The 25,487-nt window shown below is 41.4% G+C and overlaps 1 protein-coding gene across 4 annotated transcripts in view; it reads left to right on the forward strand.

Annotated features, from left to right (window-relative positions):
• The window catches only part of SFR6 (sensitive to freezing 6), a 230,994-nt gene that overhangs the window by 83,405 nt on the left and 122,102 nt on the right, over positions 1–25,487 (forward strand). For all 4 annotated transcript variants that reach the window (XM_087680205.1, XM_087680204.1, XM_087680206.1 and 1 more), the window contains one exon: positions 6,383–6,462. In XM_087680205.1, coding sequence (XP_087536331.1) covers positions 6,383–6,462 — 80 coding nt within the window. The remainder of the gene's footprint in view (positions 1–6,382; positions 6,463–25,487) is intronic.

Genomic DNA, 25,487 nt, shown 5'->3' on the forward strand with positions numbered 1-25,487 from the left:
TATTTGAAGCATCCAATCTTTCAGGGCTATGTGCAGCAATTGATTGAGAGATTTTTATTGGACTTCGCCTCTCAGGGCACGGTTTCCTTTGAACGACTGCTCTGTAATGTGCAGCGGGTTGCTCGGCAGTATGGGATCCATCATGCCTCTCTTTGTCGGCGGCGTCGACATGCAGCGGAGGATGTACTGGCTTTGGTTCGTTCGCTGCTGGTGGACACCCCAGATGATGACTTTCTGCTGTCACTGGCGATGCGTTTGGCTGATCTTATTAAAGAATTTTAGTTGAAATCTTATCAGTAGGCAAAACTGCACAATTTGATTGACAATTTGCAAGATAGTGCTTGTCAGACTCATAAGTTCTTTCGTGCGCTGCATGCTTCTCTTGCTCGAGAAAATATGACTAGACTCCAGGATTCAGAAGGTCGAATGGTCACTGATCCACAGACCATTGTCAATATGTGCAGAAATTATTTTCTAGATCTTCTTGGTTCTTCTCCGTCGCCTTCTGACCAGGTTACGCATGCACGCTTAGCCTTCTATGATCTGGTCCGCCATCAGATTCCACTTCAGATGCAAACTACTTTGGAGGCAGATATTTGTGAGGAGGAGGCTATGAATGTTTTGTCACACCTGCCTAAGGATAAAAGTCCGGGTTGGGATGGTCTCACCAATGAATTCTTTGAGAGCTCGGCTACTCAACTGGTGAAACCATTGGTGGCTATGTTTCAGCAGGTTTGGGAAACAGGGGTCATGCCTTCCTCATGGAAAGAAGGCCTTATCAAACTGCTTCCAAAGGTTGCTTCGTCGTTAATGTTGCAACATTGGAGACCAATTTCTTTGATGGGTTCGACGTATAAAATCTTTTCCAAAGTGCTGGCGAATCGGCTCCACAAGCACCTTCCAGCTATTGTGCATCCTCTTCAATATGGTTTCATGAAGGGCCGCAACATTCTGCATAATATCTTAAATGTGCAAATGGCTATTGACTATGCAAGGCACTCTAGTCAGGAATTGGTATTGATTCAATTGGATCTGGAAAAGGCTTTTGACCATTTAGATTGGTCTTTCATTGCAGAACTTATGTTTGCTATGGGTTTTGGTACTCGGATGTCCCGATTGATCTACACCATTAGTGCTGCGGCTTCTTCGCAAGTTATGCTCAATGGTGGTGTTATAGAGCTATTTGTCCTTGCACGCTCGGTGAGACAGGGTTGCCTTTTGAGCCCTCTCTTCTTTGCCCTGGCGACTCATCCGGTTCTTTCAATGTTATCTTCAATGGCAGCTTCTACTCAGCTAGCCAGATTGTCTCTTTCTTCGGGACAGCACTTCATTAGCCAATCTTTGGCTGATGATAGCTTCATGATTTTGCGTGCGGACAAGGACAACATTCGCAAGGCATTAGATGTTTGATCGCTCTTTGGTCATGCTTCTGGTCTTCGTATCAATGCCTTCAAATCAGCCATTCTCAGTTGCACGGAGTCTGATTTAGAGTCATTGGGCTGGCAGGGTCAGGTTGTTCCCCGTGGTTCCATTGTCAAGCATCTTGGGTACCCTTTGGGTGTTGATGTTCGGCCAAGGCAACTACTAGAATGGATTTCACAAAAACTGGCAGCTAAGTTTATGTATTGGAAGTCGCAAGAGTGGCCCTTCCATGTTCGCCTCAGAGTGGCTCAGACAATTATGCTGCCAATGCTCACTTATTTCTTGCCATTGCTGCCATGGACTCCTACTACTTTGAAGGCTCTCACTCGCCCCATTCGTTTCATGTTATGGAAGAAGGATTCATTGCATGCAGGTATTTCGTGGATTTCGTGGTCACATACATGTACCCCCAAACGCCTTGGTGGTGGAGCTATTTTGGATGCCGAAACTCATATGCAGGCACTTCGTTGGTCTCTTTTTCGCGCCATGTGTGTGGATCATCACCCGTGGGCCATTATAGGCCGTCATTTTCTTGAGGACAGCGGGCTTTGGCATGGTAATACACAACTTCGGAGCTCCTGGTGGCATGTCCTGAATGCAGACGCTCGGTTTTCCAGTCCGTCCTCCTCTCTGTTACTTCATTTGGTTGGCTCCTGGAAAGTGGTGCTCCAAAAGGCGCGTTGGCATCGAGCGGGGGACCACTTGCATAATAAGTCTTTTCAACTGGAATTATTGGCAGTCTCGAGATTACTTTCCTGGGAAGACAAACATGAGCTCAGACCAAAATTCAACCGCATGGCTCGTTTGGGTGTGACTTCAGTTGCAGATGCCACCCTTGCCACTCGTAATGTCTTCGCATCGTTTCATACTGCTAGGAGACTTTTCAGAATCCCGCGTGGATATTGTGATTTATGGGAACAGCTTTTGTTAGTGCTTCAGAGCAGGCAACCCTTTCCTGCCCTTGTGGTGGATCGTCCTTGGCAGGACTGGGACCTTGCAGGTCGGTTGAGTTTGGAAAAGGCCTCTTCTAATCAGGTGTATCATCTTCTGATTAAAGATCATCAATGGCTAGTCGTTAAAGCTAATACGGTATGGGGATTGCGAAAATCTCAGTCATGGTGGAAGGCAACTGTGATGGAGGGCTGGTTGAATAAGACACCCTTCAAATGCAAGGTCTTTCTTTGGCGGGTGATGATTGGGGGTCTTCCGCTTACCTCGGCTCTTTCCAAGCGTCGAATCTCGAACGGCGATTGTTTCTTCTGCACCACTATTGTGGAATCGGCCCGACATCGATTTATTTCTTGCCCGCTCGCTAAGAATATCTGGTCGCTTTTGTCACAGGTTTGGCGCGCTGTGGTGGGGTTCTCACTAACCCCTTTCGATTGGGTTTTGTGCGCCCAAAATACCCCACCCCGCCACAGTTGCATATGAAGATCTTATTCCACTTTTTTAGATACTGGGGATGCTGGCACAATTGGACCACTCGGAATGCCTTTCTTTTTGATTCGGCCTGTAATGTACTGGGACACATTGCCAGGCTTAAAGGTATCTTGCATTGGCAGATAGATCTCATTCGGCACTCGGACTTGCTCCCTCGGGAGGACTTACTTCCCTGGCATATGGCAATTTCCTCTGCGTCTTTGCCATGACTTGTCTAACTCTTTCATGGCTTTGTACTGGGATTTTACACACGTTGGCCTAGAGCCCTCGTGTATCTTGTAATCATGTAAACTTGTACCTTTTTTCGTAATTAATACAATTACCTTTTACGGAGAGAGAGAGAGAGAGAGAGAGAGAGAGAGAGAGAGAGAGAGAGAGAGAGAGAGAGAGATTTGGGATATGTACAATTGTGTTGTGGAGAGGAAGCCTAAACAACACCTACATTTTACCCCAAAAGTGACCCCAGATGGTCACAAACATGCACTGAAACAGTCGGCGGACATTTTTTATCGGACATGATAGGACGTGTTGTACTAGACAGGACGGATCAGATGAGTTGATGCGTCGGTCGGATGTGGACAACTAGGGTCCGAACACACAGTCAACATTTAGGGGAGGTTCAGGATTTTTTATTTTCCCAAAGGAAGATTTCTATTGTAAAAACACCTAAGTCAAAATTATGACCAATGTAGATCTCTAAGTACAAGATTCCATATGATGGAGTTTAATAACAGCAAGGGATCAAGGGAAGAGAATCCTTTGTTATCTGCAGCACGAAGATGTGAGTACAAGTTTAATAAGATAATTAGGCATTGTACTATCATATCATTGGGGGCTCCTTGATGCTTCTAGTTCGGAAAATGTTACACCATCACCTATACACTATGCTGCTGGAACACACCAACCTTTAGCCCCCAACCAATCCAATCAAATCCCTACCGTCCCACCTACCCCCACCACACACTGCCTCAGGGCGGGCGGGCCAGTGCAAAAAACGGAACCCCCCTTCTTTTTGTTTCCCAAGAGAGTTTTATTATAAAAACACGAGTGAAAATTATAACCAATACACCAAGGAAGACTTGATTACAAGACTAATGAAATAACCAATCAAGCAGACTGTGATACCAATTTGGGCCTTGGGGGGCTCCTAGATAGAGAAAGGTTTGAGCCTCCCAATTAGGAAACCCTCTCTCTTGTTTATGCAACTAGAGAGAGGCACAACATACTTAATGTAGATCAATCTCACGAACCACCATAGTATCAAAGTATCATATTACCAAGGCAAGTAGCTTTGTATAACCTTAGACTTAATGCAAACCTTGCGTATTAGTACCATAAGGTACCAACTTATGGATGCATCTTTCCCATTCGAACTGCACTTTGGGACGAGCTAAATGCTCCTTCTATTAATATGATTCTCCCATGAGATTAGGTTATTTGAGATTCAAACAATTTCTCTCAACCTTCTCTCTCTCAATCCCACACTTCTCTTATTTGTATGATCATGCACGTATGATGTATCCACTCCCATCTATGTAGTTATAAGTTGTAGGCAGCAGTAGCACATATTGCGCATTCCGCATTAGGTTTTGGCATGTTACCCTCAAGTACTCATCTTATATACTCTAATAGCATTACTATTTAGACTTGAAATATCTATTCTATTATCTTTTGTCCAAAATAATCAAGTTTTTTTTGTCGTACTAATATTGTACCGTACCTTATAAAATCTTAGGATACCATTTAGTACCGTATTTTATCGTACCGTACTGTATTGTACCTTTCGTACCTGACAACTATGGGGAGATGCACAAGTTCCTTGAGAAAGCACCTTAATAGCCAGTTGCTGCAAATGAGGTGTGCAAGCCCCAAATGTTTCCCACTTCACCACTTGGTGCATCTTTGCCACATGCTTTGCAACTAGACGTGCATATCCACAAAGTATGGTATAGTATCAAACCTTTCGTACATGGTACTAGTGCAACTAGAGAGAGGAAGAGGCTAGAGAGAGAGAGAGAGAGAGAGAGAGAGAGAGAGAGAGAGAGAGTAGGTTGAGAGAGAGAGAGAGAGAGAGGAGAGGCTTGAGAGAAAAAGAGGGTGTGAGAAGCTTGAGAGAGAGAGAGAGAGAGAGGCTTGGGGGAGAAATAAGAAAGAAAGAAGAAAAAAAAGAAAGGAGAAAGAAAAAAAGAAAGTTGTAGACTTAAAGTAGAGTGGCCAAAAAGTGCCCATTTTTTCATACAAAATCGTCTAGATATGTACCGTACGGATGAGTCCGTACTACGTACAGAGACAACCCTGCATCTCCCTATGAGAGAAATTGGAGTGTCTTCTCTATGACATATACAAAGAGGAGAGAAGTTACTTCTAAAGCATACAAAAAACTTGATTATATTAAATCTTCGCCTTGTCTCTAGGATCAAACAAAGAGGATGGGAGAAGGTTGAAGTAAATTGGGAAATGATTAATAAGGAAAAGGATGATGATAGGCTTCTTGCATCTCAAGAATTGCAAGAGGAAGTGGATGAGTTGGACATTGTAAATGAACCCGATATGTAGGGATTGAGTTCTACTAACTCTTCATGAGCCAAGATTCCAAGGAGGATGGAGGTGATTCTAGGAGCACTATCACACAATCCCTCTTACCTTGGCAAGGGTTTTGCACACCAATGCTCATTCTTTGTGTGATGGGCTTGAATGATGACTCCAATAACTCCCAACAACTCATTCTTTTGTTGATTCAAGTCTGTTGCTTTTGCTCTCTCTTTCTTCGGCATTTGAAATAATTTGGTTCTTGTGCCATCTTTCACTAGGCTTGAAAAGTATCTTCATATTTACATTGCCAATTGAATCTAAGGGTTCAAACTCTTTTTTCTTTTGAGAAAAGAAAATTCTATCAATAGTTGTCCTTGGGACAATCCATCACGAGGCAAAGTACAATATACAAATAGCCTAGTAAGGACTTCAAAAACATACCCTAGCAGTTTCTTCACATTTGCTGCCATCTCCTGGAGATTTCCAACGGTTCAAACTTTATATGCACAATGGACACAACAGCCCCACAACATTATTGGTCTATCCTGTATGTCTGACAATGAACCTACTTGTTGTGTTTCCTAGGAGATGAGTTTGTCACAAGCTTAATTAAAAGTTTGCTAGAAAGAGATGGACTCTTAAGTAATAGACTTCTTATTGTTCTTTATTTTTTTGGGAGTCCCTTATAGGGCTTCTTTTTTGTACTTTGGATTGGGGCACTTTGTCCCAAGGTGAAATTATCAATAAAATCATTCTTTTCTTTGAAAAAAAGAGGAGATTGATTCTTAAGTAAGAGGGCCATATATGATATTTAGATGACATCAATGCAAGCCAAATAAACTAGATGTTTGTGAAGGTGATTGTCCTTGGTGATTCAAGTGCTTGTTTGCTCTAGACATTAGTCTTGAAGGTTCTAGAGAGTGCGTGTAAGCTTGAGGAGTTTTATGAGCTACCATTTCCCAGACTGATTTATTTTTAAACCTTTCAGGTTTTGGTGGAGCTTAGTTTCAGAAGTGGATTGGTGGGATGCAGTTGGTTGCACACAAAGTGCAGTTGAAGATAACCTTGGTAAGCTTTTTCAATTGTTTCTTAAAGAAAAGGGAAAAAGGGCTGGATTTTGGGGGGGTGGGACAGTAGCAAGTACTCAAGTTGGAACTGTTACATGAACTAATGTGAAAGGGTCAGTTATAATAACATAGCCAAATGATCGATAACGGCTGTAATCTGTCTGGGTTATTTAAAGGGGTCTTGAATGAAACTTTTTTACAGTGCACTCATATCATCAGATAATAAATTAAGTGATGCAAGGGACTGCTAAAACTATATGGAAGCTGGATGCAAGGGGCACTTTCTACTTCCATTGGTGCTGTGAAAGCAGAGTTACAGTGGGGATTCTTTCTAGTGCTATATTTGCTACCAAAGTATCATCTAGACATCTCAGCGTTCAAGAATCTGGATTATCTACATCACATGGCAATGTGAAACTGGCCTTCCTTTTTAAGAGAGGGTTGTGAACCCTGTTTAACACTGGTTACAGCAACCAATAAATGCATAACACAAATAAGAATTTGAAATTTCAGCACTTTACCTGTTTGGGCTAGATTTCCCTTAAGAAATTGAGAGGACCTGCAATTGAGCCAAAAATATTGGTGCCCCTTGTGGTATCTCTTTTCACATTCATTAGGACGAATTCCCGTAGTTCGGGACTTCAAGATGGACGCTGTTGGAGCATTTGGGGTCGAAAGTCCACCATGGGGGTAAGAGGAGGTGCAAACAGGGCAGCAATGGCGAATTTTTGGAATGCTGGAGCTATAGTCCACCAATGTCAGAAACTGAAGTGCCATAGAGAAGCTTTGGAAGTAGGGGAACAATTCTCCAGAAGGAAGCTCAGTGAGATATGACCTGGTTTGAGAGGTATGAAAGCTCCAAGTAGGGTAGGTACAGGCTGGCTATGGCTGCCAAGAAGGTCAACTGGAGATAGAGGTGAAAGATGAGATCTTCAGCTGGACTTGCCCCTTGATTTGAGTGCTCAAATATCAGTCTATGATGCTATGCATTCGTGGTACCAGATGTACATACAATTTGTATGGGATTAGCCGAGAGTCCAATTTGAGTTTGCTAGAGCTGCATGCAAATCAGTCTCGTTGTAGATCAGTAAATCCCACAGATTCTGCTGTCCACTGACCGAATTTACATTGGCAACTTTCACCAATCACTGAGACATGCATGCATGCATGCAAATGCAGCCATGCGAATCCTAATTGTTGCTAGTTACAAATTGGAGTTAAAAAAATGCTTGGGTCAAATTAGCAATTAGATGCTCAAATCAGCAATTTTCTACACCAGGTTGCACATGCATTGGGCATAAGGGAGAAAGAAAAAGTAGGAGAGAGGAATCTTTGATAATTCTGGAATCATTGACTGCCTACAGCTATTGGCATTACTAATCTTGAATTTGCCCCTTGATCTTACATGTGAGGGTAGCCCATTTGAGTTTTGAATCATTGCATACAGCACAACCTTGCTGTAGACAATCATGTAAATAAATATTTGAACATAGAATACAAACACAATCGCAAGACATGAATGGAAACACAATTGTACGAAAATTTCAACCTCCATAGGAAGTGGGAACTCCCTTTGACATGTGACTTTCATGTATGTCCAAGGGCTGCAATGATAGAACTTGTGGTAGGAATTGAGTGTGTTGTGGAAACATGCGGCTCGTGGACCGGGCAAAGGTACTAGAAGGATCATTAAAAGGACCACTTGGTTGCTGTTCGGGGAGGGGGGGCGGGGGAATACAGGTGTGTGAGGCTCGTTCCTCCACGTGGGTGGAGATTGAGGGTGGGAGGGGGGATGCTTGATGGGAGTGGGGACAATACTTGGAGGTGGGGGTGCAAGTGTGTGTGGAGTGGTTGAAGGGGGATAGAGTGCTGTGGGGAGAGATGTTATGGAGTGGTGGAGTTGGGAGAGGGGGGGTGTCAAAGCTGAGGATGTGGGTGGGGGGATGCTTGATGGGAGTGGGGACAATACTTGGAGGTGGGGTTGCAAGTGTGTGCGGAGTGGTTGAGGGGGGATAGAGTGTTGTGGGGAGAGATGTTATGGAGCGGTGGACTTGGGAGAGGGGGGGGGGGTGTCAAAGCTGAGGATGTGGGTGGGTATGGAGGGGTGTGTTGAGCTAAAAAGGCATTAGCTTTACTAAAACAGCCCCAAAACATGCTTAATTAATGAAGAAACCTTGTTTATTTAAAAGAAATGCGTTCTTAGAGAGTGTCTCTATCCCATAAGCACAAACCCACTTAGGAGGGCCCAAACTTTCCATAAATAGATATGCTGCCCTCCATTTGGTAATAGATCTCGTTTTTGTAGGTTTCAGGTGTTTTTAGCTTACTGCCCACACCGCTTTTGCGGAGGAGATCACAATCTCATTTGTCCCTTGCTGTCATCTACAGTCTGGCGTCTATTTCTAGCCTGCCACCCGCAGTTTACAGATGTTTACAGCAGAGCGACTATTGCTGATCTCTCTCTAGCTGCCAACCTGGTCAGTTTTCTCTCTCCCTATTGCCGCTGCTGTTTTTCTCTCTCCTCAGCTTGTTGCAACAAGGCAGCCTCCGGATGTCGAACACCAACAAATGCAGCCAAGGAAGACTGGATCTGATGTAGACAACAGCGTAGGAGAGAGAAAGACTTAAAATGCAGACTGCAAGAGAGAGAAAACAGTAAACGTGGGCAGTGGAGAGAGAAAATCTGCTGCGATAGACTAAGGAGAGAGAAGCTGAGGAGAGTAATAGGATACATGGGGAGTTTGAAGTGTGAAGTCTTGGACCTTGAAGCCACTATACCATGGAACTAGTGAAATAACTCCCTTCAAAGGTACAATTGAGGAGCTATCAATGAGCTTTTGTGTTGGATTTGCTGAAGTGAGTCAAAGCATGAAGATACCTTGCTCCACTAGCATGGCCTGTACTATCTATGAGGTGTTGATGTGCAAGGTGGAGTGGAGCCAAACTCGAAGTTGTACTTGGGAGGGGGAGTGATCCACGACCTATTCAAAGATTGCTGTCTTGTCTTGCTGCTTGTTCATGGTTCAGCTAGATTGAAGTTGCTGCTTGGTGAGGACAACATGCAAGGCATGTGTTTGGGAGGCACTTGTAGAGTGCTCCAGAGGTTTCCATTGCATAAACTTAATCTTGACGACCTTCCAATAGGTGTAGGGTGGAGAGTGGTGGTCGCAAATTAGAGTGTATGGGCGGAAAGGGATATTGGTAGACTTGCTCACAAATGTAGCATGTAGGGGGACTACATGGGTAGAAGTGGTAGTATGGCAGGGTGGTGGGTAGTGTAGTGAGGCGTTGTGTGGTAGGAGCAACATTGTAGAGTGTTGCGTACAAGCAAAGTAGCTATGTGAGTAGGCTATGCAAAGTGGCAACACATAGTTAGGGCTGCGGGGGGGTGGGGGGAGAGACATGGTGTGTATAGGGAGATGTGTGGTGGTGGAGGAGGAGGAATTGATTGGCAATAGGGAGGGTGGTCAAAAGCTCATCACAACGAGAGAACAACACATCTCCAAGGATAGCTTTGAGTGGAGCTAGCAAATCAGGTCACAACCTTGTCTCAAGAGCTAGCATCCCATACTGCTAGCCCTCACCATCCCAGTGTATGGACATGTTGGCGAATGGCGAAGAGTCAAAGAGCAGTACTCACACAGTGATGTGAATCTTCTACATTGAAACTATTTAATACATTGCGTTGTTGGCTCTAAAGCCTCTACTCTAGGTTGTGTGTGTGTGTTCCTGTACTCCTAAGTAGATTTGTTGGGATAGTAGAGACGTGGAGGCTCATGTCTTGATTGCATTACAGCTTATGAACTATGATCTTACACATTTCATGCAAGAGAGCTAAAGTGGCTCTAAGATACACTTGCATGTTTGTATCAAGGAAGAAATGAGACCCATGTTGCTTACTTACATAAGCAAATAGAGAGTAAACAATATGGGTGAAGGTGTCTCTAAGGACAAATTCTCTACAAATATCAAAGACCTTAAGGAGCAATTAATTGTTCTAGATGAGATTTTTTCAAAGTGTTCGCTTGTACAGATTGTTTTCAATGATATCCTTGATTCTTTTCAGAGTTTTGTGGCTACTTTGTGCTTGATTATGAAAGATAATCCATATGGCTTGTTATTTCATGAGTTAGTTTCTATTTTGCTACAAGAAGTAAATCTTAGCAAAATAGGTCCATTATGCATGTTGTAGATCAATCTTTTGTGGCTAGCCGGTTTTTGTACTTGCCAAGATTGGCTTGATTAGTGAATTATGGATGATCTATGTACTTTTCATGATTTCTTATGTGGTGATATAATTATCGCATCTAGTTCACTATGTCACGGTCGTACAAGCTCAATAATTCGGGCAAATATGTGGAAGAGATGACATGTGTAGTTGTAGATTCGTGGCTATTTCAAATGCAAAACTTTGGGAACTTTTTCATCATTGGAATTTTGCTAGTTTGTTGGGTTTGAGAAATTTGACATGGTATCTCTATTGCTTACTCTTCAGACACTTCTAGAATACATTTGTGAGGGCTACATATTGGGTAAAATACAACGTGCTTTCTTTCCAAAAGTTGGATTAGTGAGAGCTGTTCGCAAACTATAGCTTGTACATAGTGACATGTTTTGATCTGATGCAAATATATTCTTTTAACAATTACCTATGCTTTGTGACTTTTATTGATGGTTGCTTTGGGCATGCATAGATGTATCCTTTGAAAGCTGAGTCTGAAGAGTTTTTGTATATTAAACAGCTTGTATGTGTGGTTGAAAATTTCTTAAAATCTAAAGTGGGTGCTCTCCATTTTGATTGAGGGGGGATCCTTAGAAAATTTTAATTCTCGAATTGGACCAAATTAAAATTTCCATCTTATCTCTTTCATGATCATTCACTGATTAGAACCTCAAAAAAGCAATTTAAAAAAAAACCTAGTTGAGAATATTCTTAATTTGCTGATTCCTTATTCTTTTCCTAAAACCTTTTACTAGGCATTGGGCTATTCGATCCAAAATGTTCCCATGATAATTTCACAATCTGAAAACTGGATCTCTTTCCAAAAATGTTTTCTTGTAAATTCTCTCAAGTATATCAATAAATTGAGAAGTATATTTAGGTTGCATCCCTTGAGACCATGTAGTATGTCTAAAGAGTTTGTTACACTTTTGGTTGAAAGTGGTTTAAAACACCAATGTACAATGTTGTATACATCACAACAAAATCATGTAGTTGAGAGAAAGAATCAATCTCGCATGGAGATGGCAGGATGTATGATCAAAAGTCAGACTTTACCACATGGTTTATGGCTTTAGGCTGTTATGTGCACAACTTATGCACTAAATAGGTGTCCCATCAAAGCATTGTAGTTTGTCACTCCATATGAGGCTTGTCATGTTAAAAAGCTATTTGCTGGTAACTTACCTGCTTTTCATTGCTTGGCTTATGTTTTAGTACCTACACAACAACACAAAACATTGGATAACAGGATTGTGAAATGTTTCTTTCTTGGTTACAAATTATAGCATCCACAAACTTGGTGTATTTTGGTCAGTTGTGGTAATGTCTTTGCGAAAGATGTTGTATTTCCTTTACTTTCATGTACCAAGGAGATAGATATGTGCTCAAGATATATATGAAACTTTGTTGGCTCTTCTCAATGGTGGATAGTCAAATGTGCTACCGTATGAGATAGTTTTTTAGCCTATGCAGGTTTCTAATGAATCCATAGATCCACCTATTTTTGAGGCACTTATGAATGATAGACTTGTTAATAAAGGAGCAGAGATTGAGCAGTCTAGGACTATGCCCTAATGGCTTATGTTACATGATAGTATATTGGATGCATCTTTGTCTAGTCCTACTTGTTTATGCTCTCACAGTGCTTCTTATGCATTAGATTATTGTGCATTAGTTGCATCTAGTAGGTGTGCTGAGGATAAGTCCATTTCTTTTGAAGTGATTCAAAATTCAGCAAATTATTTGGCTGCAATGCAACCTAGCTATGATGCAACTGTGAAAAATGGCATTTGGTTATTGTCTATCTTGCCTTCTAGCAAAAAGGCCATTGGTGCTAAGTGGATTTATAGGTTGCTACTAGTATCTAGACATGCTTGAAGTTGAGCCTTCATAATGGCACAGATTTCTTTGATGCCTCTCTCTGTTAGTGGGCTATTGAATGCTTCAATTTTGTATGCATTATGAGGCTTGTCGTTCAGCTTGCAGTCTCAAATGAGCAAGTTCATGTGTAGCCTAAGCACCAAGCATTGGAAGACAATAAAACGTATTGTCATGGGGATGTTTCCTTTTAATGCTGAGCTTCGGAATTATTAAGTTGTGCACATGCGAAGTGCAAGTTACTTTTGGGGCATTGGTGATAGTCTAAAACTTGAGAAATGCATGGCAGGACATCGGGAAAAGTTGTGATAAGTTATGATGGACATGTACTTGTGGGTGTGTGCTGTTAGTTTTATCCTAGAGTATTAAATGGGCCTTTGAGATGGCATGTGGTGTCATGTGGCAATTAATGGCAAGCTCAAAAGGAACTTCAATTTTCAGCCAATTCAAAATTGCTGAAAATTAAGTCTAGAGGCTAAGTATGAATTTGGAAGCTATGCCATTTGGTAGTTTGTGAGAGAACCTGCCCTGCAAATTGAGGGAAGGCCATTGGGGGACTGGCTGAGGTTGGAGATTGGCCATTCAGAAGGTGGGCAGCTGCTGGGAGAGTGGATTCCAGCCAATCAAGAGATAATTTGTAGTAGCAGCAGCCAGCAAAAGACCCATTAGCAATAGGCGACAACATTCCGGGCACCAGAAGCTATAGGTGATAGCTGTATGGGGCTGGCTATAGTACGTTGAAGGCTTGTGGCAGCAGGCAACAGTTGAAGGGGAGTGCACAATTGCACAATGGAAGTGAGAGATAGAAGCGCGAGCGGCAGCGTTGAGAGTGAACGCAGAGATAGGTGTGCTAGATTCTAATGGTACGCAAAGAATAAATAATGTATTTACATGTTAGGGTACAATAAGGGTGTATTCACACCCATATAACTTTATACACGGAGACAAAGGGACTTTGCACCCAACCACTTCCCACTTAAAGGCCCGAAGTGGTATCTTTAAGCTAATCAACTCCTACTAATCGGATGCAATGCTCATGTTGAGCCTTTGCAAGGCTCTTACTGAGAACATTTGCAGGGTTATCTTGGGTTTTGATCTTAGTCAGAGTGACAAGACCATCATTCAAGACCTGTCGAATGAAGTGATACCGAACATCTATGTGTTTGGCATGTGCATGGAACATGACATTTTTAGCCGAACATACTGCACCTTGACTATCACAAACAAGCATTGGAGTACATGAAAAAAGGCCAACATCCTTGACCAGACCGCCAAGCCAAATAGCTTCCCTAGAAGCCTCTGTGGCTGAAATATATTTAGCCTCTATAGTACTCAATGCCACAATTTTTTGCAACCTTGAACACCAAGAGATAGCCCCACCAGCCAAAGTAAAGACATACCCACTAGTAGATTTCCTAGTGTCAAGATCTCCTCCCATGTTTGAATCACAGCATCCGTGCAACTCTAGTGTACCCTTTTCATAGCATATACACTTCTCTTGTGTACCTTTAAAGTATCTGAAGATACATTTCACTGTTTCCCAATGTGGCTTGCCAGGGTTAGACATGAATCTACCAATAAGTCTCACTGCATGAGCAATGTTAAGGCAAGTTGCAACCGTAGCATACATCAAAGATCCACAAGCTGATGCATAAGGTATACCCTTCATAGCACTAGCAGTTGCATCATCCTTTGGGCAATCAACTTTGCTAAGCTTTGTATATGGCAGTAAAGGCACACCAAGAGACTTAGCATCAGCCATATTGAACCTGTCAAGTATTTTGCTTATGTACTTACCCTGTGAGAGAAACAACAAGTGCTACCCTTTATCTCTTTTAATGTGCATGCCCAAAATGTGTCCAACAGCCTCCAAATCCTTCATTGAGAAGGTTAAACTCAACGGCCTTTTAAGAGCATTCAAAGTACTCTTATGCTTTCTTGCAATCAGCATGTCATCCACGTATAAGACTAGCACAATAAGACTTCCATCATCAGCCTTTTTAGTGTATAAGAAGTGATCTATATGACTACGTTTAAATCCATGATTGAGCATGAAGGTATTATAATTTTTGTACCATTGTCTGGGGCTTGTTTCAGCCCATATAAGCTGTGTTTCAGCTTACAAACCAATTGCTCTTTCCTTGGAATAGCAAAACCTTTTGGTTGTTTCATGTACAGCTCTTCGTCTAGATCACCATGAAGAAAAACAGTCTTCATATCCACTTGATCCAACTCTAATTCCAAGGATGTAGCGAGAGCAAACAAAACATGGAACATAGTCATCTTCACCAGTGGTGAAAAGATGTCCTGGAAATCTATACCTTCCTTCTGTGTATAGCCCTTAGCAACCAACCCTGCCTTGTACTCGGGCTTCCCATCAATGCATTTCACCTTATAAACCCATTTATTAGGAATAGCTTTCTTATCCTTGGGCAAAGATACAAGTTCCCATGTGTTATTTGCATACAAAGACTCCTTCTCTTCCTACATAGCAAGCTCCCACCTTCGCTTGTTTTCACATGAGTGTGTCTCTTTAAATGTCAGAGGCTCACCCTTATCAGTCAACAAAATGCAATCTAAGGATGGCTGAAACCTTTGTGGCTGCATTCCGACATGTGTAGACCTTACCCAGTGTTCTTTATTGTCAGCGTGCAATGAGCCCACTTCCTCAAGTATGTGCACACCATCACCAAGTGGCTGATTTTCAGCATTTCCTTGCTGCTGTAACCTGTTTTCAGCATGTTCTTCTTGCTGTCTTATTCCATCTTGTGCATCTATTTGCTGTCCATCATCTTTTGGTTGTAGCACAATGGGTTGTTGCTCATTTTCAACATCAAAAGGAACATAATCTTCAGCTGATTGCTGCTGAATGCTTGACTGTTCATGTTGAAATTTTAGCTTTTTTTGTCAAGGTCACCCTGTGTAACATGTTTAAGCGAATTTCCTTTATTAAATAGTATGTCTCGGCTGCGTACTATCTTCCTGTCTTGAGGAAGCCAAACTCTATAATTCATCTCTCCCTCATCTCCCATGAAGATGCCCTTGATGGATTTCATGTCTAGTTTGGTCCTCTCATCTACAAGCACATGCACAAAGGCATCACAACTAAAGATACTCAAATGGTTGAAGTAGGTTTGCCAGACCAAACCTCTTCAGGAATACCATTTTCCAATGCACGATTTGAAGAGCCATTGCATATATGAACTATAGTTTTAAGAGCCTCTCCCTAGAACTGTTGTGGGAGATTAGTTGTGGACGGCATGCATCCGATTCTCTCACAATGTGTGCGATTATACCTTTCAGCCATGCCATTTAGTGCAGGATTGTAAGGGGTTGTCAACTCCCTCTTAATGCCATGCATCTCACAAAACTTTTTGAACTCATTAGAAACATACTCTCCCCCATTATCCATTTCAATAGCTTTTAACTTCAGCTCTTTTTGTGTGGTAACAAAAGCATGAAACCTTTTAAAAACATCCAACACTTTCTTTTTGCTCTTCAAAACACACCCATGAGTTTCTATTGAAATCATCAATAAAAGTGACAAAGTACCTTGCATCCCCATATGAATTGACAGGCATAGTGCACACATCAGAGTGTACTAAATCCAGAGCATTAGACTTTTTAACGACACTAGAGTAATAAGGAGACTTCACATGTTTTTCATATATGAAATCATTACAAAATTCGAGACCAGAGTCTTTTACATCAAATCTCCCCAAAAAGGAGAGAACCTGAAGGCCTTTTTGGCTCATATGGCTAAGTCTTTTGTGCCAAAGTTCCATTCTTCTCAAGAAATTTACCAATGTATTTTGACTGTGATAACCCAATAGCTCTAGCATCATGTATAAACTAAATGCCGAAGTAATAATGCAAAGACCCCAAGTCTGACATGTCAAATGTTTGCTGTAAATTTTGTTCAAATGCTGAAATCTAATCAGCATGTGTCCTTGTAAGCAAGAGATCATCAACATAAAGACAAATGATTAGCATGGATCCCCCTTCTTTACATACATTGTCGTGCCGCTACGCGCACACTGTAAAAAAATCTAGTGTGTGGCTTCCTTTTAGATTTAGAGAGCCAATGCCACTTTAGGCATTAGTGTTAGTGTCCATGGTTCAAAATATTAGATTTTTTTGGACAAGTTTTTAGTCAATTTTTGATATTCTAGATTTTATCTCTTGTAAAGATTCATAAAATCTATAGACAACTTCTAGATTAGGATGACATGTAAAAGAAAGCATGTAGCTTTCAGCCAATTTGAGAGGATTTTATGTAAAAAGAGAGATTGACAAAATCGCGCGACACGCGATTGTTGTTTTCAAGCAGTGAATAGCACTCCGAAGTGGGAGATGAAGGAGTGATCTAGCTGAATTTTGGTCAGGTGTCCTGGTATTTAACCCCCCTTTCGGAGCTAATGGAGGCATCAGATTGGCGATCTAAGTAGCATAGAGGAAAGTATTGTTTTATACACGTTTTTGTCTATTAGAGTTATATATTCTCATAATGCTGAAAGAAACTGACAGGCTTCATCTCTGTTAGTATTCTTCTACATTTTCTAATTCTTTTTTTGAGTATTCTTCTTCGTCTTCAATTTCTTCAAACTCCTTCTCTTCCATTGACTCCTCTCCCTAAATCTACCTTCACCTTGCTGCCTCTTATCTTCAAGAACTTGGCTTGAAACCTTCAACCCTTCTCTTATCTCTACCATCTCTGGAGTCTAAGCTCTTGAACTCCCATACATTCTTCTCTTGCCAGACCCTTGAGGTGACCTTCAATCCTACGCGCTGCGGCATTGGTGAACCCGACGTGAAGGTCTGTGTAAGAGAACTCCAAGGTGGGGGATTCTTCAGGAGATACTCTATAACAATTGGTGCGCATACTGCAGTAGAATCAGCAACACCAAATCCAAATGTTACAACATCAACAACAAAGGCAAGACAAAGAGAAGATTGATTCCATAGCTATCAAGGCCTTAGAGGAAGTTGGGCGGGAATTAAAACAATTCAATGGTCAAAATGTCTCTGTTTTTACTCGCTTGTATGTTGAAAAAATACTCTTCTTTGGTGTACCACAACATGCGTGGAGTTGCTATTTTGCCAGACTAGCCAAGCATGGTCTTCAAGAGAGAATCCATGGTCTTTTTCAGCAAGATGCAGATTGGGCTGCATTCAAAAAAGCCCTACGCAAAGAATTCTTCTTAGAAGACTCTGGCTTTATGACGAAGAAAAGTTTCACTAAATGGGTTGAAAAACCCAACGAAGGTTTAGCTGCAGCAGCTCTATACCATGAGTTTGAAAGTAAATTTGGACAACTTAATGCTGAAGACCAACAAAGTATGGAAGGTCAGAAGATTGAATTATTCCTTAAGGTTGCAGAACCCATTCTGCAAGAAAAGCTTGTTGATCGGCTAGAAGATGCTACCTTCAAATCAGGAGTGAAGACTGCATGGACAGATGTTACTGATGCAGTTAACATGATTGCTCGAAGAGAGCGGATGCGACTAAGATTGGGCTCTACTTCAACTTCAACAACTCCATTGATGGAGCTTGTTCCACCTTCAAAATCCCCTATTTCTTTGACTAATGAACTAACTCTTTCTTCTTCTGTTCCTTCTAAAAATGATGTTGTGGATGAACTCATTAAAAGCATGCGTGACCTTCATCTGAATCTTATAGAAATTAGTTCCAAGGTGGAGAAGTTGGATGTCAAAGTTGAAGAACGAGGATGATTATAAACTCAAAGACCCATGAGAGAAGGCTTTAAGAGGCGCTGTATTTGGTGCGACAGCCAACAACATGACAAGAGGGAGTGTTCTGCCTTCTGTGAGACTGAAGCATAGAAGCTCGTCTTTTGGAAAGACGGAAAAATTCATGCAGTTGAAACTGGTCTTCCACTGGAGCCAAAATTTGGCAATGGTGGAATGAAGAAAAGATTAGAAGATTTAGCTGTAATGAATGCCTACGCAGCAATTGATGCAATTACCTATGGGCTGCAAATTGAGTCAACTAAATCAAGTTTGAAAGCATGTAAAGCTAATGTGCAATCTAAAGTATGGATGCATGCACTAGCCACTCTTGCCTTGGACTACCTCTACCTTGAAGGTTCTTACTACACACATTTGTTTTATGTTATGGAAAACGAAAACTTTTCATGCTGGTATCTTGTGGAACTCTTGGAGCCATGCTTGCACTCCTAAAAGTATGGGTGGTGGGGCTATTCTAGATGCACACACTTGCATGGTTACTATTTGATGGTCTCTCTTTCATGCCATGTGCACTGATTGACACCCCTGGGTCTTTTGTTGCCCATTTCTTTTTGGAAGAGTGAGAATGCCCCCTTTTCCTCATCTTCCAATCTTCTCTTCTTCTCTTTCCTGCAATCAAGACTTCTTTATGATTGACGTCAGCCAAATGTACAAAGGCGGAAAAAGAATCTACCGGTTCTTTCCAACCAGTTATTCCTCGAATGAAAGTCAAACCTGTGGCAGTCCCACTGCCTTCTGAAAGTGAAGGGCTCGCTGATAGGGCAACAAATCAGCCAAGTCTTAGCGATCCTTTCAACATTGGTCATAAGTTCACATCTAAAAGTATAAAAGAGCTCAAAATAGGTGAAAATTCTTTTCTTTCGTCGGTTGAAAAACACTCTTTTATGCAAATGCTAATGAAACATGGAAAAGCTTTTACATTTCAGCCAAGTAAAATAGGTTGTGTGGATCCAAATATTGTGGCTCCTATGGTCATTTTTACAGTTCCACATGTACCTTGGAACCTCAAACCTATTTCTGTTTCAAGGGCGTATTTGTCCAAATTATTGGAATTTCTAAATGAAAAGATTAGAATGAAGATTTTGGAACCTTCTTCAGCACCTTACTCAAACCGATGGTTTACTGTGCCTAAGAAAAATGGATCTTTACGATTCATTCAAGATCTACAGCCTATCAATCGTGTCACAATCCGAAATGTTGGTTCAGGTCCAATTGTTGATGAGTTTGTTGAAGCTTTTGCAAGTAGAGCAATTTATTCTATGGGCAACCTATATTCAAGATATGACCAATTTCAGCTTTCATTAGAAAGCCGAGACATTACCACAATGAAGACATCTCTTGGATTGGTCTGCATGTGCACTCTACCACAAGGTGCGACAAACTCTGTACCCCATATGATGAATGCCATGCATAAAGTCTTAAGGGACTTTATTCTACAATTTACTCTTCCATTTCTTGATGATGTACCTATTAAGGGATGTGAAGTCAATGAAAAGAATGAGGAGCTTGACGAAGATGGTTGCAGGACATTTGTAGTTAACCATATTCATGATTGTGACAGGATTTTGACAAGGCTAGAAGAGGTACATCTTACCCTTTCTGGAGCTAAGTCAATTTTGGGAGTAGAAGAAGTCCTAGTGGTCGGTCATCTATGTGGCCCCTATGGACGCAAACCTTCGCCAATCAAGATAGATGCCATCAGCAGAATGCAAGAAAAATGCACAAATGCTTCAGAAGTAAGAAGATTTCTTGGCGCATGTGTATTCTATCTCAGATGGATACCACATTTTGCTCATATAGCCTAAAATCTTGATCAATTATTAAGAAAAGGCCAAAGATTCTCTTGGAATAAAGAGCATACTCTCACTATGCGCAAATTAAAGAAGTTATTAATTTCAGCCCCCACTCTTAAAAGGGCTGATTATTCAAATGGTCAACCCATCATCCTTACTGTGGATACAAGATTCATTGGGATAGGATGGGCTGTTGGCCAAGAGGATCTTGAAGGAAACATGTGCTTCCGTAGTGGTAGAAACTGATTGTCTTCCACTCTTGGGCATGATTGCCAACTTCTCTACACCCGACATTACTATCCTAAGATGAATTGCATATATTAAGTCTCTCAACCCCGAATTAAAGCATATTGCAGGAAAGGCGAATCCAGTTACTGACATGCATCACGTGCAAGATATGACAATGAAGAAGAGTTGATGGACGAAGATGAAGTTGAAGAATCTATACTTGCTGAATTTCATTCCATGGCTGTTGAAAATACATTTTCAGTTACAGCATATACTGGTCCAAAGCTGAAAACAACAGGGTGGTCAACTAAAAGCCAGCATGCTCATTGCATTGCTCAAGTTCTAATTCATTTCCTTGAAGAAGATTATGAAGAAGATTGGCTGAAGATCGGCCAATATTTGAGCACAATGAAGAAGAAGGAGACTTGGATTGATGAGGAGTTCAAGCATATCAAGAGGAAAGCCTATTGGTTTTTTTCTTAAAGAAGGACATCTATGGAAGCATGCAAAGAAGAAGAAAGGAGCACCTGTCCGAGTTTTAGGTAACAAAAGATTGCAACACCAGGTAATGAAGGAATTTCATGAAAGCCTATGGACTGGCCATAGAGGCATATAGGGAATCTTTAGTAAAGTCAAAGAAAAATATTGGTGGCAAAACATGTATTGGGACATAGCACATTTTGTTGAAACCTATTATGTGTGTCAGATGTATTCTATGGTCAAGCATCGAGATGGGTTACAACCGACTTATCCCTTGTCTATACATTATAGATGGGTTATTGATCTTGTAACCATGCCTACAGGAATATGGAATATGCAATATTTAGTACTTGCAAGAGAGGATCTAACCAATCAAGTTGAGGGCAAAGCCTTAACAACCAAATCCACTCAAGCTGTTTGTCGTTATTTGCTTGAAGAAGTGTTTTGTAGATATGGTTGTGTGGGTGAAGTAAATGCAGATAGAGGAGAGTTGGATGCTGATGAGGCACGCAACTTCTTTGCTCAATCGGGTATTAAGTTGGCTTTAATATCAGCCTACAACCCTGAAGGCAATGGGAAAAGTGAGAGAGGGCACTAGCCTATTCTCAAATCTCTAGCAAAGTCTTGTAGAGGAAAGATCAAAGAATGGCCTAAAATGCCACCTTTTGCATTATGGGCTGACTGGACTACTCATAGTACAGTGGTTGGCTATATGCCAGCTAAACTTATTGTCACAACTCTATAGAAACAGAATTTGTATCCTTTTTCATTAATTTGTCTATATAATGATTTATTAAATTTATTTCCTTTGCACTAATTAGATATAAAGAAAAGTGCATTGGAGCTGGCCACTGATGAGTGGTCACAGGTTATGGTGGACCCACGCGGTGGGTTAGAGAAAAGATAGTTCACACTTCCACCTATATGACCCGATTGGGCGCCTGTGACTAGAACTCATGCATATCAGGGTTAGACTCGCACACAGAAAGGATTGATGCCTTGAAGTGTGGGCTAGATCCACCAGAACAAACAGTTACAATCAACAAGATGGCATGATCATGAAATGCTTGTATAATGTGCATGTGTGGGCTGAAAGCTTGAAATGCACATTTCTTTGCATAAGAAAGTCACATGAAGATTCGGATACCATTTTTGCGATGTACACGGAAAAAGCTTTCATATGACACCCATATTGGGGGGGTCCCTAAATTTTAGGAGATCCCTAAATTTTAGGAGGTCCCTAAAATTTAGGAGCCTCGAATTAGCCTAAAAATGCTAGTCCTAAAAAATAGGGATGTCATTCTAAAAATAGTAAGTTCTGTACTCTGACTGTGCTTACTAAATTTGGTTGTTTCTATTCTTGACAGTATTCAACCCAAAAAGGAAGGCCATAGAGAAGAGACAAGTGTCAAGACACTTGTCACACAAGTTTCCAAGTGTCCCACCACTTGTCCCATCTCATGACATGTGGCTGGACACTTGTCTTGTGCTACTCCACTTTCCCCTTTTGTACTAGCTCTCCCCTCTCTTATAAATAAGAGCTCGTTTTTCTTCATTCATCATCATTTTTTTTTGCTGTAAACTCATGAACAGCACCCACAGATAGCCAGAAACTGGCCCCATCCATCCCCATCATCATCCCCCACTTCTCCATTATCAAATTCCTCCATATTCCCTCTTCTATCACTGTTTTTTTTTACAAGACAGCAAGCCTGTAAATTCATCACAGCACCTCCTTCTCGAGCTTTTTCTTCCATTTTAGCAACAAGAAGCAAGCCCTATCCATGTACTGCTGATCAACGATGGAGAAAGGCTGATTTCCCCTTTTTCTTCTCTCATACTGTAAAGAAATCAGTTCTTATCATTGCATAATAGATAATGCATGTGTGTTTGTACATCTTTGCATGATCTTGTGAGAGTGAGAATTACCTTTTTCTCACTCTCAGGTTGATTGTAACTGAGCTCTTCCCTAAGGGACTTGGGTTGAGCAGAAATACATTCCTTCGGGGGGGGTTGCCCATCTTCAACCCTCAATCTTGTCTCCATTATTTTTACATTTTCATGGCTGTAATTTTGTGAGTAATTTTCATTTTCAGCTTTAAGTGTTCAGTCTCTTTTATATTAAATCTCGAAAACAAGCGAATATCGTAATTGTTAAGCATACTACGTTGTTCGGGGCGTTTACAGTGGTATCAGAGCTTTGGCTCGGTCCTCACCCCCAACACTGGTAGTGCTTACAACTATAAGTTTGTTTGTTTTCAGCCCTTGCATTGAGTGCTTGAGCATATATTTTTTTCTTTAGTCTCAATGGATCAATCGAGTGCTATCCTTCAAGCCATTCAAAGTCTTAGAGAGGAGAATCAGCAAATTCGTGAGCAACTTCTCAAATTAGAAAAAGTTGAGAATCCCAAAGAATTCAAGGAAAGAAGCCCATCTACTTCAAGAAGACAAAGCCATACCAATGAAAGGAGCCGATCAAGAAGTCCAACTACTTCTAAGAGGCAGTGCCATTCTACTTCAAGACAAAGAAAGAGATCGCGTCGAAGCTCATCCTCTTCTTCAAAGTCATCTGGCGCCTATTCTGATGGATCCTCTTTTAGTAATGAAGAGTCACACCCTTCTCGTGGAAGACCTCATCATCGTCAAAGGCGTCGACATTCTTCACCCTCGTCTCCATCTTCATCCCCATCAAGCACTTCATCATCTTCAACCTCAAGATCCGAGCATGGACGAAGGCATAAGAAGAAGAAGAAGACTAAGTCACTATCTCAACTTGAAAAGAAGATCAAGTTCAGTATGTATGATGGTTCCCGAAATCCTGATCTTCTTCTGAAGTTTATTCGTCAATTTCAAATTTTGTATGGTCGTGACAAGTATAAAGAAAAAGAAAAGATTAAGTTTGCAGCTTTACATTTAACCGACTTAGCCCATACTTGGTGGACGGGGTTGGAATATGATCATGCTGCCCCAAAATCATGGCGGTCCTTTGTTCGCCTGATACAAAGCCAATTTCTTCCTGTTCATTTCAAAAGAGATGTAAAAATGGAATGGGATCGGCTTTGGCAAAGAAAAAATGAGTCACTTGGTGACTATACCAAGAGATTTTGGGAGCTACTTTTGAAGGTCCAACATTTCAAGAAGATTAGCAGTTCGGAAAAGCTTAGGAAGTTTCAAGGAGGTTTGCATTTTAAACTTCGTACTGCTCTTAATCATTATCATTGTTCTAGTCTCAGGGAACTCATTGACCATGCTGAGACATGGGAAATGGAGCACAATGGCAACAAATCATTCCAAAAGAATGATAAGAAGAGAGTAGCTGATGATGAGGAGTATTCAGCCCCAAATGAAGGACAAAAACAGTGGCAAAAGCAGCCATCAAATCAAAAGAAGATGAAGCCCTATGCACCTCCTAATGCTCCTCAATTTCGCTCCAATCTATACCCACAAGCAAAGCAACTTTCCGAAGAAGAAAAGCAACACTTCATGAAAGAAGGGAAGTGCTTTAAATGTGGACAAACAGGCCACATAGCGAAGCAATGTCCAAACAAGGGACAAAGCAAGGTTTCTGACAACAAGCCTAAGTGGCCAGTGAAAATCAATGCTATCAGTGATGTAGTTGCAAACACAACTCACACTCCAGAGATGCGCAAATTATTAAAAGCTTGGGGACAGTTACAAGGTAAGCAAGCACTATTCTTGATAGATCTTGGGGCGAATGAAAATATCATTTCCTTGCAATTAGCTAAAGAGCTTGGATTAAAGAATGAAGAGATGGACACTCCGGCAGAAGTTCGCCAAGCTTTAAATGCGGATGAAGGTGACACAGTGAAGACTGTGATACCCTACATTGGCAAGCTCAAGTTTCAAATTCAAGGCTACAGTGATGAAGATACCTTCTGTATCGGAGACCTTGATGGTTGCGATGTGATTCTTGGCATGCCCTGGAATCATAGAGTAGATTCAACCCTCTTCTCTCAGAAAAAGAAGGTAGAACTCACCAACAAAGGCAAGAAGTACGAGATCCAAGCTGGAGTTTCTGGAGACACCATACCTATGATAATATGAATGCTGAAAACGAAGAGCAACTTCAGCTCTTGGAAAAGTATAAAGATTGTTTTTCGGAAGATCTTCCTTATCAGCTTCCCCCAGAAAGGCCAGAAGACCATCATATTGATATTATCCCGGGCAGTTCTCCTCCTAATATAGCACCATACCGTGTGAGCCGTCCTCAACAAGAAGAAATCAGAAAGCAAGTCGAAGACCTACTCAACCGTGGGCTAATTAGGCCAAGTAGCTCACCATTTTGTTCACCGGTTCTTCTTGTTCAAAAGAAAGATGGCACATTCAGGATGTGCATTGATTATCGAGCCCTCAACAAAATCACTGTGAAGATTCGGTTTCCTATTCCCAGAATTGACGACATTTTGGATCGTCTAGGAGGCTCAAAGGTTTTCAGCCGCATTGATCTAAAGAGTGGTTATCATCAAATTAGGGTAATACCACAAGATGTACACAAAACTGCTTTCCGCACCTCATACGGTCTTTATGAATTCTTGGTGGTTCCTTTCGGATTAACCAATGCACCAGCCACCTTTAATCGAATGATGGAGCGCATCTTTAGAGAGCATCGACAATATGTTGGTACTTTCTTTGATGA

Source organism: Lygodium microphyllum, chromosome 6 (genome assembly GCF_053477565.2).
Source record: "Lygodium microphyllum isolate KBCC chromosome 6, Lygodium_microphyllum_v1.1.10, whole genome shotgun sequence".
NCBI classification, from domain to species: domain Eukaryota; kingdom Viridiplantae; phylum Streptophyta; class Polypodiopsida; order Schizaeales; family Lygodiaceae; genus Lygodium; species Lygodium microphyllum.